A 16,835-nucleotide genomic window follows, 5' to 3' on the forward strand; every position below is an offset into this window, starting at 1 on the left:
GAGGGTTTAAATTTGAGAACCATGGTACCTGTTTTACAGAAAGATTCAGCCTTGCTGGCATCCTCGGTTTTGGAATGGACTTCCGGAACAGATTAAGTTTGGGAATCAAGGGACCACTGTACGGGGTTGTTTTTTGGGGGGCCATGAGTGGGGCAACACCCACACCAAGCTTACCTTGATTCTTTCTCCTGAGTGAAATACATCAAATTCCCACCACCATCGTTTCTCCGGTCAACCTCCTGCTGCCCATCCCCATTTACAAAGATACTGTCCGGTTCCATTTTTGATCTGTCTTCCAATGTGGTCAAATCGCACACAGCCTCCAGACTATGTTTGAGGGAGGAGTCATATTTTGCCTTTTCTGAAATAAATGATAATAATAATAATTAATACCCCACCCATCTGGCTGCATTTCCCCAGCCACTTCCAGCAAAAGAATTGAAATACATTAAAACATCCATCGTTCTATTATTATTTTTTTTGGTATATAATTTTTATTATTTTCCAATTAAACCAATTACATCAAACAAAACATATATAGACATACAACACTTATATCCTCGCTCTGCCGAGCTACGACTTCCCTCCCTCTCGTCAGCAGGTTTTCTTGTCCACTCTAATCGCGCAGTTTCTATTTAAGTCTATTGTTCTATGCCCAAGGTTTATTCCAGTCCTGCTAGTGTTTTCAAACTTCCTCTGTTCAATCTAATATATTCCACAAATTTACTCCAATCTCTTTGAAACCTTGAATCGTCCTGGTTTCTGACCCTGCCAGTCAGTTTTGCGAGTTCAGCATATTCCATCATCTTCGTCTGCCACTCGTCAATCGTTGGTAACTTCTGTGATTTCCACTTTTGGGCTAGAAGTACCCTCGCTGCGGTTGCTGCATACATAAACAATCTTTGGTCCTTTTTGGCAATCTCTTCATCCATCAAGCCAAGCAGAAAAGCCTCCGGCTTTTTGGGGAAGGTATATTTAAACATCTTTTTCAATTCATTATAAATTGATTCCCAAAACACTTTAACCTTATCGCATGTCCACCACATGTGATAGAATTCACCATCTTTTTGTCTACATTTCCAACATAGTTTATTATTTATCCTATACATTTTTGACAACTTAACTGGTGTTAAATACCATCGATACATCATTTTATATACATTTTTTTTCAAGGTGACACATGCTGTAAATTTCATACTTTCATTCCAGTTTCAACCACGCTTCATACTCAATATTGTACCCAAAGTCCATTGCCCATTTTATCATAGCCTCTTTTGTTAACTCATCTTTAGTATACCATTCTAGTAAAAAATTATACATTTTTGTCAACAATTTCCTTCTACATTCCAACAAGTCAGTTTGAAATCTAGATTTTTTATCCTCAAAACCAGTTTTCCTATCACTTACTAGTAAATCATTGACCTGGTGATATTGTAACCATCCTGTGAAAGCATATTCGATCTGGCTGTATGGTTTTAATTTCCAGCCTCTGTCTGATTTCATCAATGAATCACCGTAGGTGGGTCTTCTCCCTTCCATGTTAACTTTCTTTACAGTAAGTACTTCTATGGGTGAGATCCACCACGGTGTCCTATTCTCTAGAAATCTCTTGTTCCTTTCCCAAACATGGCTCTCCTTATTCACATGGTTCAAAAATCCTTTATGTACTTTATCATACCAGAGATAGGAGTGCCATCCATATCTATTATCATATCCTTCTAAATCCAGCAAATCCGTGTTTTCCAGTGTTATCCATTCTTTCAGCCAACAGAGACAGGACGCCTCATAATACAACTTCAGGTCTGGCATGGAGAATCCACCTCTTTCTTTCTTATCAATCAACATATCCTTGGTTTCTTCCCCTGCCAGATAAACCTTGATAGTATTTTCTGCCATTCCTTGAAATGTCCTGTTCCTTTAATTATCAGAATCGTTTGAAATAAGAATAACATCTTCGGTAAAACATTCATCTTGATTGCTGCAATTCTCCCACTAAATGACAACTTGAGTCTATTCCAGACTTCTAAATCCCTCTTGATCTCTCTCCAGACCGGCTGATAGTTTATGTTCAAATAAATTAATATTCTTTGGAGTCAACCAGATTCCCAGATAATTTACTTTCTTTGCTATCATTATACTGGATCTTTGTTGTAATTCTTCTGATGGCATTTTTCCATGTTTTTCACCATCATTTTCGTCTTAGTTTTGTTTAGTTTAAATCCCGCCAATTGTCCAAATTTCTCAATCTCCTCTAAAGCTTTCGGGACACTCTTTTGGGGTTCTTCCAATGTTAACACCAAATCATCTGCAATGGCTTTTAATTTAAATTCTTTTGCACCTATTTTAATACCACTTATTTCCGGACATTCTCTCAATCTTCTCATTAACACTTCCAGGTCCATTACAAATAACAAAGGTGACAGCGGACAACCTTGCCTGGTGCCTTTTGTTATCTCAAAACTCTCCGATAGCTCATTATTCACAATCAGTTTCGCTTTTTGTTCTGAGTATATTGCTTCAATTCCTTTCAAAAAAGATCCCCCCATTCCCATGATCTCTAGGCTCTTCTTCATAAATTGCCAAGAAATATTATCTTTTTCCGCATCTATAAACATAAATGCCGCAGGTTTATCATTCCTGATCTCCAAGTATTCTATAACATCCACTATATGTCTTACGTTCTCTTAATTTTCGGCCAAGAAGAAAACCTGCTTGATCTTTATGAATTAGCTCATTCAATATTCCTTTCAATCTTGATGCCATAATATCTGCAAAAAGCTTGTAGTCATTATTTAACAAAGATATTGGTCAATAATTCTTGACATTTAATTGGTCCATATCTTGTTTAGGTATCAACGTTATGTACGCCTCTTTCCAAGTATTGGGGATCTTCCCTCCTTTCAGAATATTGTCCATCACTTCGCCTAGCGAACAATCAGTTGTTCGCTAAGAGTCTGCAAACTTGATCAGGATGCCCTCAAGCCCATCATCCAAGTCTTATAATATTTTGCAGTCAGTCCATCTGGACCTGGAGCCTTACCTAGTTTCATTTTTTTTATTTCTGCCTGTATTTCTGATGCCGTTATTGTTGCATTTAAAATTTCACTCTCATCTTTTGGAATCTGATCTAATTTGTGAATTTTCAAATAATTCTGTATTTTTTTTTTTTTTTGCTATTCTGCTTCCCCTGCTGGTACAGATTTTTATAGAAACTTTGGAAAGCTTTTCTTATTTCTTTCGGATCTTCTGTAACACCATCACCTGTATCCAATCTATTGATTATATTCTGATTTTGTCTCTTTCTTAATTGCCAAGCTAATAGCTTTCCCGTTTTATTTGCTGATTCAAAATTCTTTTGTCTCATTTGTTTAATTTTCCATTCTACCTCTTGACTTACCAGCATAGAGAATTGAGACTGCAACATTTTGATATTTTGTTTTAATTGATCATCTTTAGGTTTCAATAACAATTTCCTTTCACATTCCATCAAATGTCCTAGAATTTCCTCTTTCTTTTTCTCCTTCTATCTTCTCTGATGGCTATTTTTCTGTATCAAAAATCCTCTCATTACGGCTTTATTCGCATAAAACATCCATCATTCTATACCTCCCTAAAGAGGGCTGTCTTCAGATGTCTTACGTCAGACAGTTACTTATCTCTTTGACATCTGATGGGAGGGCATTCCACAGGGCGGGCTCCACTATTAATAATTAGAGTCACCACTTGAAATTTGGAGCGTGGGTGGCAGTAAAAGGAAACTATTTTCAAACTGCGACCTAAGATGTAAAGCAGGCAGTCACGACGGCAGGTTTAACTAACCATGCACCATTCCTTCCACAAGAGGGAATGAAGGCCCTCTGCGCCAGAAGCTCCTTCCCAGATCATCAGAGAATGCTTCCAAGCTAGCCAAGAAAGCAGGGTGGATAAAAATCAATGATTTAAAAATATAAAAAACCCAGATTATTATTTTTTATTTCAATCGGATTTTTTTAAATTTAAATTGGATTTTTAAAATAAAATGCTTTTGGAGGAAAAACCTTTCTAAAGTTACATTAGAGTCCAAAGGCTATTCATCAGGAAAGAAGGATTTGTTTGAAGTTTTTCATGTGTGCTAAAACTCAGTCTAAAAAGCTATGGAATACAAATATTAAATTTACAGCGGGCAGTTTATTGAGAGAGAACATTATGAAGATGATGTACAGGTGGTATTTAACCCCTGTAAAACTAGCTAAAATCTACCATGGTTTAAGTAACAAATGTTGGAAATGTAAGCAAACAGAAGGAACATTCTTTCATATGTGGTGGTTGTTCCCTAAGGTAAGAGATTACTGGGAGAAGATATATAATGAAATTTAAAAAGTGTTGAAAAACACCTTTAAGAAAAAACCAGAGGCTTTTTTATTGGGTATTTTAGGAAAGGACATTCCAAAATGTGATAGAAACTTGGTTTTGTATGCCACAACAGCAGCTAGAGTTTTAATAGCTAAGAACTGGAAGACAGAAGAATTACCTACTATCGAAGAATGGCAGATGAAAATGATGGAGTATATGGAGCTTGCAGAAATGACCAGGAGAATCCGTGACCAGAGAGACGACGCGGTTGAAAAAGAATGGGGAAAATTTAAATTGTATTTAAAAGAACATTGTAAGATTTAAAGTTAGATTTTTTTCTTGTGAAGAAAGGATAGGTTGTAGAATTAAAGATGAGTTAAATGATTTGGATTTAGGATTAAGTAAAGAGATAGAGGTAGGTATTGATATATTGATATAGTAATGAGTAAGAGATAAGAGATGATAAGAGAAATATTGTTGTTAGAAGAAGGATAGTATTAGTTTAAATGGGAAGTTACTTAAAGATATTTGCAAGGGACGCAGAAGGAGGAGACAGGAGGAAGTCCGATTAAGATGTGAGAAAAATACAGGTTGTTAAAGATAAGGAGATTTTTGTAGTTTTTTCTTTTTTTCTTTTTTATGTAGTTTGTTTTAATTGTTGTTTTTGTTGTTATATGTTTTGTTTAAAAACTGTTCAATAAATATTATTTTTTTAAAAAATAAAATAAAACTCAGTCTAAGTTGTTTAAAAAAAAGTTTAATCACATCAGTTAACAAACATGGATACATCTGCTATCATGTTACTGCTTTAGTTAAATAAATCGTTTAAATTGTGATGAAGGAAATGATTCTTTTTCTCCTTCCAATCAAGTACAGGGGAAAAGTTGTCCAAATAGAAACCTTTAACTTATTAAACCTCACCATCATTTAATCATTATCTGTCCATGTATTTCTAAGAGTAGAACCAATTCAGTCACTTTTGATATAACAATAGAAACTACTCTGGAAATTTATCATTCCAAAAAGGAAACCTTCCTCTGCTTGTCAAGATTAAGAGGATGCCAGCAAGGTTGAACCTTTCTGTAAAAAATGAGATTTAAATCAAGATTTCCTGACTAGAGATTTAAATTGGGATTTAAATTGATTCGTTTTAAATAAAATCTACCCGGCAAAGAAGTTGCAGGGCTGCCCCTTACCAGGCTGGTCTTGCTTTTCGAGGCCCAGCTCCTCATCATCTTCGACACCTTCGTCCTCCTCATTGGACTTGTCATCATTCTGTGTTAGAGGAAGCAGAAAGAGTCAGTTGAGAGATGAGCTGCTGGTTATAAGACGGCACTCTGCCCAGCTGGCATCTGAACGACATTAAAACCCATAGGAAACTTTGCTCTGCTTGTCACTATTGAGAGGATGCCAGCAAGGTTGAAGCTTTCTGTAAAATAAAGCATTTAAAAGAAATCTGATTGACGCCATATAACACTGGTCCTGAAAGACGTGCATTGGCTCCCAGGACGTTTCCGGGCACAATTCAGTGCTGACCTTGAAAGCCCTCAATGGCCTCGGCCCAGTAAACCTGAAGGATCGTCTCTACCCCGGACACTGGGGTCCCTCTCCTGGGGGCTTTCTGGCAGTTCGCTCCCTGCAAGAAGCAAAGTCACAGGGAACTAGGCAGAGGGCCTTCTCAGTGGTGGCGCCTGCCCTGTGGAACACCCTCCCGTTGTGAAGGAAATAAACAACTATTGGACTTTTAGAAGACATCTGAAGGCAGTCCTGTTTAGGGAAGCTTTGAATGACGGATGTTTTAATGTATTTCTAATCTTTTGCTGGAAGTAGGGTCACAGGAAGTTTTGTCCAGTTAAAATTACTGCTCATTGCTTATCTTCGTTATTTTAGTTTATATATAAAACAACCATTTAATAGTAATAAGAAAGGTAAAGGTAAAGGGACCCCAGACTGTTAAGTCCTATCGTAGACAACTCTGGGGTTGTGGTGCTCATCTCGCTTTATTGGCCGAGGGAGCCGGCGTCCAGCTTCCAGGTCACGTAGCCAGCATGACTAAGCCGCTTCTGGCGAACCAGAGCAGCTCACGGAAACGCTGTTTACCTTCCCGCTAGAGCGGTACCTGTTTATCTACTTGCACTTTGACGTGCTTTCAAACTGCTAGGTGGGCAGGAGCAGGGACTGAGCAACGGGAGCTCACCCCGTGGTGGGGATTCAAAACGCTGACCTTCTGATCAGCTAGCCTAGGCCCTGTGGTTTAGACCACAGCACCGCCTGCATCCCTTTTAATAAGAAAGGTAGGGGATTGCAATATGAAGAGAATATTTTTGAAAGCCCTCAGACGGGGGGTGGGAGGAGTCACAGGCTTACGGAGCCAAATGATTCTTTTCTTTTCTTTTTAATTTTTTTTATTGATGCCTTATTGATAATTTTATATAACAAATATGGTGTACAACTTCTTGAATAAACAAAAATATAAACCGTATATACAAAAACCATATACAAGCAATATTCCATATATTTACAGACATTAAACTTAATTTAAATTTTTGCTATCTCTTATTTTCTCTTCTATTTATTAACTTAAATTAAAAGAGTGTAATGGGGCTTCCTATCATTTCCCGGTGTGTACTCCCATTCTGATAATGAATGTACCTGTCATTATTAGCTTATTCTTTATATTTTTTTCTAATACATTCTTACAACAGTCTGTACCGTTTGTCTTACTTCTCGTGTTTCGTTAGACAAGGGTCCATCAAATGCTGCCATAGACATTATACCACTATTAGGATTTTGTAAATATCTCCTATTTATCCCAAAAACCTAAGAGAAATTTCCGGAAAACCTAAGAGAAATTTTCCTATATGCCACGGCTGCAGCTCGAACACTGGTAGCAATGAACTGGAAAGGGGGGAAAGCTCCAACTATATCCGATTGGCAGAAATGGCGCAATCGACTAACAGCTTAAGAGGCAATACAACAGGCATAGGAAACCTCCGGCTCTCGAGATGTTTGGGACTACGACTCCCATCATCCCTAGCTAACAGGACCAGTGGCCAGAGATAATGGGAACTGTAGTCCCAAAACATCTGGAGGGCTGGAGTTTGCCTATGCCTGCAATACAAGGCAAGTATTTGTCCAAAAATGGAGCCAAATGTTTCATTTCTTTTTGCATACTGTGATATTATGTGTGAAAAGACGTGTAAAAACCAATAAAAATTCTAATGAAATGAAATAAAAGCTGCCACAGCACACCAGCGACAGATCAGGGCACGACTGTGGGAGCTCAGAGAAAACCACAATTTTTAACACAGGTGCTGACAACGTTCCCCTTGAACACAACCAACAGAAAACAGAGGCAAACAATGCCTTAGCCGACGTTGGGACATTCACCTTGGCGTCGTTCTGCTCTGCCTTCCGGGTCCTTCTCATTATTTCTTCTATTCTCTGTCAAAGAACAGTCACGCCACTTAGATAATGCCAAGACTTAATAATAATAATAATAATAATAATAATAATAATAATAATAATACAGTCATACCTTGGGTTATGGCCGCTTCAGGTTGCGAGATTTCGGGTTGCTAACCATGCCGAACCCAGAAGTAATGAAACGGGTTACTTCTGGGTTTCAGTGCACGCGCACGCACAGCAACACTAAATCACACTTTGCACATGCGCAGAAGCACTGAATTCTGTCACGTGCGTGCGCAGATGCAGCAGCGCGGGTTGTGAACGTGCCTCCCACATGAATAGCGTTCGCAACCAGAGCGTCCACTGTAATGTATTATTTTGACCCTGCCCACCTGGCCCTTTCCTTTCCCCACTTGGAGACCCTTGAATGCCAGCAGGGAGTAATGGTTAGACTTTGACTGCTGTGGTAGCTAAACTTGGCCCTCCAGCTGTTTGGGGACTATGACTCCCATCATCCCTAGCTGACAGGACCAGTGGTCAGGGATGATGGGAACTGTAGTCCCCAAACAGTTGGAGGGCCGAGTTGGGCCACCATTAGGTTAGAGAGAGACCTGGCACAAAATCCTCTCTCGGCTATAAAAGACACATTGGTGGGTTATGGGGCTGTCATTGTATCTCCCTCCTAAAATCCCTCACAAAGAAAATAAATGGGGCTGGGGAGGAAGCCAGGCACACTTTGCTGAGCTCTATTGTAAAAGCAGCACAGGACTGGGCACTACAACTCCCACCGCTGATTCTGTTAGCTAGGGATGATGGTAGTTATAGTCCCCAAAAAGCTGGAGGGGGCCAAGTCAGGCCACCACTGCGTGAGACAATTAAATGAAAGGGACTCCAAATGTTCACCCCTCGTCCCCAGCTCCCTTCAAAGCAAACGGGGATGAACCCTCTGAAGGGGTGCGTGGCGCCCCTTCAGAGTGGCTCATCCCCGCTTTTTATTAAGGGAGCCGGGGAGAAGGGGCGAGCCTCCGCTCCCCCTCCCAACCTTTTAGAGGAGGAAAACCAGGGGGAAAAAAATCCTGGCTTTCCCCCTTTAAAAAGGATCTTATGGTCCGGAGCGTCTTATGGTATGAGCTTTCGTGTGCATGCACGCTTCTTCAGATACACTGAAACGGAAGTCACCAGACCCTTAAATATAGTGAGGGAGTGGGGAGGGGTATTACTCAGAAGGGTGGTGGGAATGGGTGATTGGCTGATGGGTGTGGAAAACCTGTTGAAAGGTCCTGAATCTGCAGTAAAATAGTGGACCTTAATCTGATGGTCAACGTTTTGGCTAGGAACCAAAAGTTGCTGAGCCTTTTTTGGAAAGGCAAAGTTGCTCAGCTTTTCTTAGGAAGTCAGAGTGGTTGAGCTTTTTTTTTTTTAGGAAACAGTAGTTGTTGAGCTTTTTAATTCTTTTAAAACTTTTTTTTTGGGGGGGGCGATCCCTGAGAGACCGGATATCGACCAGGAACACCCAGCGATCCACCAGGTCACGATCTACCTGTTGGACATGCCTGGTATATGCACACTGCAATGCTATTTTGTTGTGATGGCCGATGGCTGACGCAAAGCAAGCTCCATTCATTCATTCATTCAAAGGAGAGGACTGAGAGCAGGAAAGGCAGGCGTCTCACCTTTTTCCTCTCTAGCCGCTCTTGCTTGTTCCGCTGAACAATCCGCTCCCGTTCCTGACGCTGCTTCTCGGCTTCCTGCAGAGCTTTTGCCTCGGCCTCTTCTCGCTAAAATGGGGGGGGGGGAGGGAATCACCACCAGAAAGACCTTCTGTTCCCCAAACCCCACCCAAATGGAAACCGCAAAACGGGAACAGCAATCCAAACTGCAAGGCATCCAGCACGTTGTAAGAGATTCCGTCAACAGGGTCTCCGGAAAATCGGACACGTCGCTCGGGAAGGCAGGAGAACTAATGCCAGTGTTCTGCAAAAAGCAAAGATCGCCAGTCTCGAAGCAGCGATCCTTCAACCTCAACTTTGGGGTGGTCATGTTGTGTATCGCCTACCAAAGCAACGACTCTCTTCCGAACTTAAAAATGGAAAGTGTAACCCTGGTGGTCCCCAAAAGTGGTTGAAAGATCTCAAGGCCAATTTTTAAAATGTAGTATAAACACCGACAACTGGGAAACACTGGCCTGCGAGCGCTCCAGTTGGAGAGCAGCCTTGACCAAAGGTGTTGTGGGCTTTGAAAACTACCCGAACTCAGGACGCAAGGGAGAAATGGGCAAAGAGGAAGGATCAACTCCTGCCCAGAAACCCCACAGAATTGGCCTCCACTGTCACTTTTGGACTCACTGTTAAAATCCGTGTTGATGGAAGATAATCTGACTCAGCTATGAGGGATCGCCAAAGAAGATGACAATAGGAATAATAATGGCAAAGGAGGTGGGGGACCTGCAGCCCTTCCGTAGATACTAAAATTCTGACTCTCGCCATTCCCAGCCACTGGCCACGCCGTCTGGGGCTGAAGGGAGGTGGAGCCCCGCAAAATCCGGAGTCCCGCCACAGGCTCTCCATACCTGCTATTAAGGTGCTAAGAGACGGGGTGGGGGTGCTAATCTTTTTGGGGCTGAGGCTCAGCCAGATGGGCAGGGTAGAAATAGTAAATAATAATAATAATAGTAATAATAATAATTGTTATTATTATCATCACCATTATTGATCCTGCATCATGTAGCAGATGTGGCGTTCTCCACACACACACACACCCATGACAGATACTGGAGGTCTTGGCAAGTAGTAGTAGTAATAATCCTCATCATCCTCATCATTTATTATTATGGTCAAAGACCAGTTCAAGAGTCTTGGCAAGTAGATATCCCACGGGCTGCAGGGGTTCAAACCACCACCACCCAATATTAGAGCAGGCATAGGCAAACTCGGCCCTCCAGATGTTTTGGCCTACAACTCCCATGATCCCTAGCTAACAGGACCAGTGGTCAGGGACGATGGGAACTGTAGTCCCAAAACAGCTGGAGGGCCGAAGGTTGCCTATGCCTGGTCTAGCCTATTCAGTCGCCAGGTTATGTTGAGAATCAACTGGAAAAGTCATCTGGCCTCTTTAGTGGGGCTTTTGGGGCATTATTTATTTGGGCCCTATACCCGGAGGTCTCAGGGTGGTTTGCAGAAAAATATATTATACCGTTCGGTATAATTTGTGTGTGTGTGTGTGTGTGTGTGTGTGTACCTCTGCAAACTCTGGGGTTCCCCTGAACAATTTTTTATTATTCCCACGTTGCACTGCAGTACCTTGGTCCTCAAACGCCTTGGAACTCAAACAACTCGGGACCCAAACACTGAATACCCGGAAGGAAGTGTTCTGGTTGGCAAATGTTTTTCGGAAGCCACACGTGCTCCGATTTGAGTGTGGTGCTGAGGCCTGTTTTTGTGATTTGTTTTGCGTTTTGGCGGCTCTCTTTTTTTGTGTGACTGTGCGGAACCCAGTTCAGCTACTGATGGATCAATTACGCGACTGTAGTACATTGTTGACTGTTTTCGTTTTACGGATCCATGGTCTCATCAGAGAGTAAAATTCATGTTCAATGGCTCTTTTAGGGGTTGTTTTTAATAAGTTTGGAACAGATTCATCCCTTTTGCCTTACTTCAGGCTTCCTCAACCTGACATAATAATAATAATAATAATAATAATAATAATAATAATAATAATAATAATAATAATAATAATAGTTATTGTTAAAGCTGACAGCTGAAGTCTCAAAAGACTGCAGGAGGGACGTGGCCGGAATACTGTATTTTTCCGTGCATAATATATCTTTACCCAGTTTTTAAAAGTTTAATATATTGCTTATACTGTACTTTTCTGAAATTGAAAATCTAAATGTCGAAAGAAGACTCAGCACAACTAGATTTAGCAGATTTTATGGAATCATTGAGGGACGCAGGTGGCGCTGTGCTCTAAACCACTGAGCCTAGGTGTCAGGGAACCGTCAGAGCCCAGCAGGGTGGTGGAAGGGCTCTGCGAGGCTGAAGGTTCCCAACACCACCAGAGCAGGTGGGAGACATCCTGTGGGAGCGACAGGCAGGAAAAGAGCTCCGTGGGGAAGGGGCTGTGGCATGCTCTAGGTTTCCAACACCGACTGAGCGGCTCAGGGGAGGAGGGGGCAACGGCAGTTCTATCGCCCCAATTGCGTAGAGGGGTGAAAAGCAGGGGTGAGAGGAGGAGACTTGGGGTACCCAAGTTCTTTTGTTGGGGGCGCTCTCGAAAAGCGCCACTTCCGGGATCTGAGAGTGACTAAGATGGTCACAGACTTTTGAGCTCTGCAATGTATATAGTTGTACAATAAATCCTGTAAATAAGAGGATCCAGAGTCAGGACTCTTTACTCGCGAGAAGCCACCACAGAAACCTTACACTAGGGCTTGCTGATCAGAAGGTCGGCGGTTCGAATCCCCGCAATGGGGCGAGCTCCTGTTGCTCAGTCCCAGCTCCTGCCAACCTAGCAGTTCGAAAGCACCTCCAAGTGCAAGTAAATAAATAGGTACCGCTCCGGCGGGAAGGTAAACGGCGTTTCCGTGCGCTGCTCTGGCTTGCCAGAAGTGGCTTAGTCATGCTGGCCACATGACCCGGAAGCCGTACTCCGGCTCCCTCAGCCAGTAAAGCGAGATGAGCGCCGCAATCCGAGTCGTCGGCAAATGGACCTAACAGTCAGGGGTCCCTTTACCTTTACCTTTACGGAATCGTTGAGTAGCAGAGAGAAGCTACTGGGTGACCTAACCAGCAGCCCTGTTTAGGGAAGTTTTTTATGATTGATGTGTTAACCTGAGGATTGCCTTTTGTTTAGTTTAATTTTAATTTATTTGAATTTTAATTGATTGCTTGTTTTTATGTATATTGTGTTATTAATATTATGTTAGCCGCTCTGAGCCCAGCTCTGGCAGGGGAGGGCGGAATACAAATAATAATAATAATAATAATAATAATAATAATAATAATAATAATAATAATAATGTAGGGGCAGGAATCACCAAAACGCCCCCCATGGTTAAAAGACATGGAAGCTTTCGCCCAACAATGGGGATTATTGCAGTAAGAGGTCCCAACACACTTGACTGGTGTATAGATTTAAAAATGGAATTTGGCATGCACTTAAGAAACCTAAGATGAAAATTAAGGTCCATTGGATCTGGGGACTGCTGCCCTCGATCCCCCAAAGGGTCTTTTTGCAGGCTGCTGAGAATCCCAGAACATAAAATATTTTCCAGTATCTAGCCTCTTTCCACTCTGCCTTGAGTCCTAACCTGAAGCTGGAGCTCGGCCATCTTCTCCTGCTCCTCCTGCTCGGCCCGCCTTTGCGGCTCCTCTTCCCCTGCCCTCTTTTCGTCTTCCAGTTCCTGGAGGGACTCTTCCAGCTGGGCCTGTTTCTCGAGGGCTCGCTTGGCGACTTCTTCCTTTCTGATCCTATTCCAAATAAATCGACAACAGGTCAGATACTTGCTTGATAAAAATCAATGCTTTTTTAAAAATAATAATTTTAAAAAAATCAGATTTTTTAAAAATTTAAATCGAGGTGTTTTTTTTAAAAAAAACTCAATTAAAAAAAATTAAAACGGATTTTTAAAATAAAATGCTTTTGGAGGAAAAAAAATCTTTCCAAAGATTTTCCCTTTAAGTTACATTCTAATCAACAACCAATTGTTGCTGTTTTTTGTGTTGAATATATGCTATATGGCATGGGTAGGCAAACAAAGGCCTGGGGGCTGGATCCGGCCCAATCGCCTTCTAAATCTGGCCCGTGAATCAGCATGTTTTTACACGAGTAGAATGTGTCCTTTTATTTAAAATTAATCTCTCGGTTATTTGTGGGGCATAGGAATTCGTTCACCCCCCCCAAAAAAAAAATCTAGTTCAGCCCCCCACAAGGTCTGAGGGACAGTGGACCGGCCCCCTGCTGAAAAAGGTTGCTGACCCCTGCTATATGGTCATTTAGGGACCTAATAGATCTCTAAAGCCATTTGCACATAACAAATAGAAGCCTACACAACATAAAACACGGTTGCTGTATATAGGTTTTATTTTATTTGCTTTTTATCTTATATTATGAAAATGTACATTCAGGGTTTTTTTTTCCTTTACATTTTTTTGGGGGGGGCCAAGAGAGGGGGGGCCCTAACCTGGAGCTTGTTTAGCTAATACAGTGGTACCTTGACTTATGAGCGACTCGACTTCCGTATTTTTCAACTTCAGAATGACCTCCGGAAGCGAAAAAATGGCCACCGCTTCCGAAATTTTTGACTTATGAACGGAAAGCGGCGGCATGATACCTTGACTTATGAAGTTTTGAATGCGGTTTTTTCGACAGACGAATTTTTTCCCCATTCCAAGATGGCGCCTTCGACTTACGAGCGCGCCTTCGGAACGGATTACTTTAGTAAGTCGAGGTACCACTGTACGTAAATTCGGCACTGGCATAGATAGATAGATAGATAGATAGATAGATAGATAAATATAGATAGATGATAGAGATAGATAGATAGATGATAGATAGATAGATAGATAGATAGATAGATAGATAGTTGTAGATATATATGATTGATTGATAGATATAGATAGATAAGATGACAGACAGACAGATATAAGATAGATAGATTATTGATAGACAGGTTAGATACATGATAGACAGATAAATAAATAAATATAAAATAGATAGATAGAGGGCAGGATTGAGGTTTGATGAGGCCCTCAGCTACTGAAGGTAATAGGGCCCTTGATATGTCCAGCTGTCCTTTGTCCACAACAAACTGTCACTGTTTTTGTGTGTTGAATATATGTTATATGGTCATTGATAGATAGGTATGTAAAGCCATTTGCACATCACAAATAGGAGCCAACACAACACAAGGGGGGCCCTAAGCTGGAGCTTGTTGAGCTTATACGTAAATCTGACCCTGGGTGTCATTCTGACTTACCAAGGCATCTCACCTTAGTCACCTAAAGCACAGGTGACAAGAGGCATTGACATTCACAATTTAACAGCAATGGAATGGCAATATGAAAGCAGAATTGCTAATATTACGGAGGGTGTGAATGGCTGCCCCTTATTGATTTACCGCATTTTCCCGTGTATAAGATGCCCCCCCACGTATAAGTCGACCCCTCTTTTTTGAGCCCAAAATGAAGAAAGAAAGAGAAAGAAAGAAAGAAAGAAAGAAAGAAAGAAAGAAAGAAAGGCAACATTCTGTGTATAAGACGACCCCCCATTTTAAACTTGGGGGGAAATAAAGTCTTATACATGGAAAAATACAGTAACTTTCATACCCAGACAAGATAAAACATTGTTTTTAGATGCTACAACTGCAGCAAGAATATTACTAGCCCAACGATGGACGCAAGAAAAGATTCCTACAAAAGAAGAGTGGCAGATTAAATTAATGGACTATGCTGAATTGGCGAAATTGTCTGGAAAAATTAGGAAACAGCACGACCAGAATTTCTTGAAAGACTGGAATAAATTTACGTTGTATTTAAAATACGTTTAATTACGTTGTAATTAAAAGAACTGTAAACAATTGACATCGCTAGTAGGGTTACAAGAAGATTTCATCATCATCATTCTTTATTCGACCGTCAGTCAGAAAAAATACATTTATCCATACAAAATTAAAACATCTAAAACATTCTAGAGGAACTTTAGAATAAAACATAGCCAGCACTAACATGAAGCTATACAGATAAACCCATGTCAATGCAATCAAATTTAGTCTTACGACGCTTAAGAGCTAGAAAAAGAAACTTGGCCACCAAGGAAGCTCTTTTTCCCGTAACATTATTCAACAAATATAAAACCTGTCTTTCTCTGGATAGAGGCTAAGTTGAGATAAAAGTGGCGCTATAAGATTTTGCCTGAAATCTGTATAGAAAGGGCAGCTCAGGAGAATATGTTCAGTGGACTCTACCTCTCCCAGGGCACAATGACAAGTTCTCTGGGGGTATGGGATTCCCCTATACCAGGGGTCTGCAACCTTTAAGACGAAAAGAGCCACTTGGACCCGTAACCAAAGGAAAAAACAACAACTGGGAGCCGCAAAACCATTGCGACATTTAAAACAAATATAACGCTGCATATATTGTTTCTTACCTTAATGCAATAATAATAAATAACGTATAGGAGCCAATGCAAAGTATAATCAGTAAAAACAACAAGAATAAGTTCTTACTTTTTTGCATTGACTCAGGGGCGTACCCAGGATCAAAACTGGGGGGGGGGGGCACAAGCCATGGTCGTTCAGGTTGTGACATTTCAGCACGGAAAGGCGAATGAAACCAAAATTTTAGGGAAATTATATATAATTATAGCAGTGCTTTATTACAATTATTTGCTTGGTTTTTTTTTAATTTTTATTCTAGTTACATGTCTTATACCAGGGGTGGCCAACTCCCAAGAAACTGTGATCTACTTTCAGCAGTGATCTACCCCCGTTTTTTGGGGTTCAGCTCAAAGTTGTTTTTGGGGGTGGGGTGGGAGAGAGGGCTTTCCCCTCTAAGATAGGTTGGCAAGCGAACTAAGAAAGAAAGAAAAAAGGGGGGAATTTGGTTTAGAAAGAGACGGGGTAGAAAACAGATGGGGGTGAGAATGGAAAAGTGGGGTGGAAAAAATATAAATTGGGGGTGGGGTGGGGTGGGGAGAATATCTATTAAAAATATGTAGTAGTTTAAAAAATAAAAATAAAGGGGGGAAATCTTTTTCTTCTTTTTCCTTTTTTTGAAAACAAAAACAAAAGGGGAAGAGAAAAGAAAAAGGGGGCATAGAGGGAGAAAAGGGTAATAATAAAAATTCAAATAGAGTGGCTGCAGCAGCTGTGGGGGGTGTTTGTTTGTTTGTTTTAAAAATGGGATTTCCCCCCTTGGATTAAAAAAGGAGGGGAGGAAGAAAAAGAGAGGGGGGGATGTGGGAGAGCAAGGCAAAAAGCCAAAAAGTAAAAAACAGGTTTGGGGGGGAAAGGAAAAAAAGAAAAGATATTGGGGGGGAAATTAGTAATAAAAAATATTTAAAAAATAGGTTTTTTTTAAAAAAAGAAAAGAAATAAA

At 40.9% G+C, this 16,835-nt stretch overlaps 1 protein-coding gene across 3 annotated transcripts in view; it reads right to left on the reverse strand.

Moving 5' to 3' along the window:
• Positions 1-16,835, reverse strand: part of MAP7D3 (MAP7 domain containing 3) — an 85,186-nt gene that overhangs the window by 4,084 nt on the left and 64,267 nt on the right. For all 3 annotated transcript variants that reach the window (XM_033137408.1, XM_033137407.1, XM_033137406.1), the window contains 5 exons: positions 13,049-13,208; positions 9,414-9,518; positions 7,723-7,776; positions 5,529-5,607; positions 175-361 (listed from right to left, as the gene is read on the reverse strand). In XM_033137408.1, the coding sequence (XP_032993299.1) occupies positions 175-361; positions 5,529-5,607; positions 7,723-7,776; positions 9,414-9,518; positions 13,049-13,208 (585 nt within the window). The remainder of the gene's footprint in view (positions 1-174; positions 362-5,528; positions 5,608-7,722; positions 7,777-9,413; positions 9,519-13,048; positions 13,209-16,835) is intronic.

This window comes from Lacerta agilis, chromosome Z (assembly GCF_009819535.1).
Source record: "Lacerta agilis isolate rLacAgi1 chromosome Z, rLacAgi1.pri, whole genome shotgun sequence".
Classification (NCBI taxonomy): Eukaryota; Metazoa; Chordata; class Lepidosauria; order Squamata; family Lacertidae; genus Lacerta; species Lacerta agilis.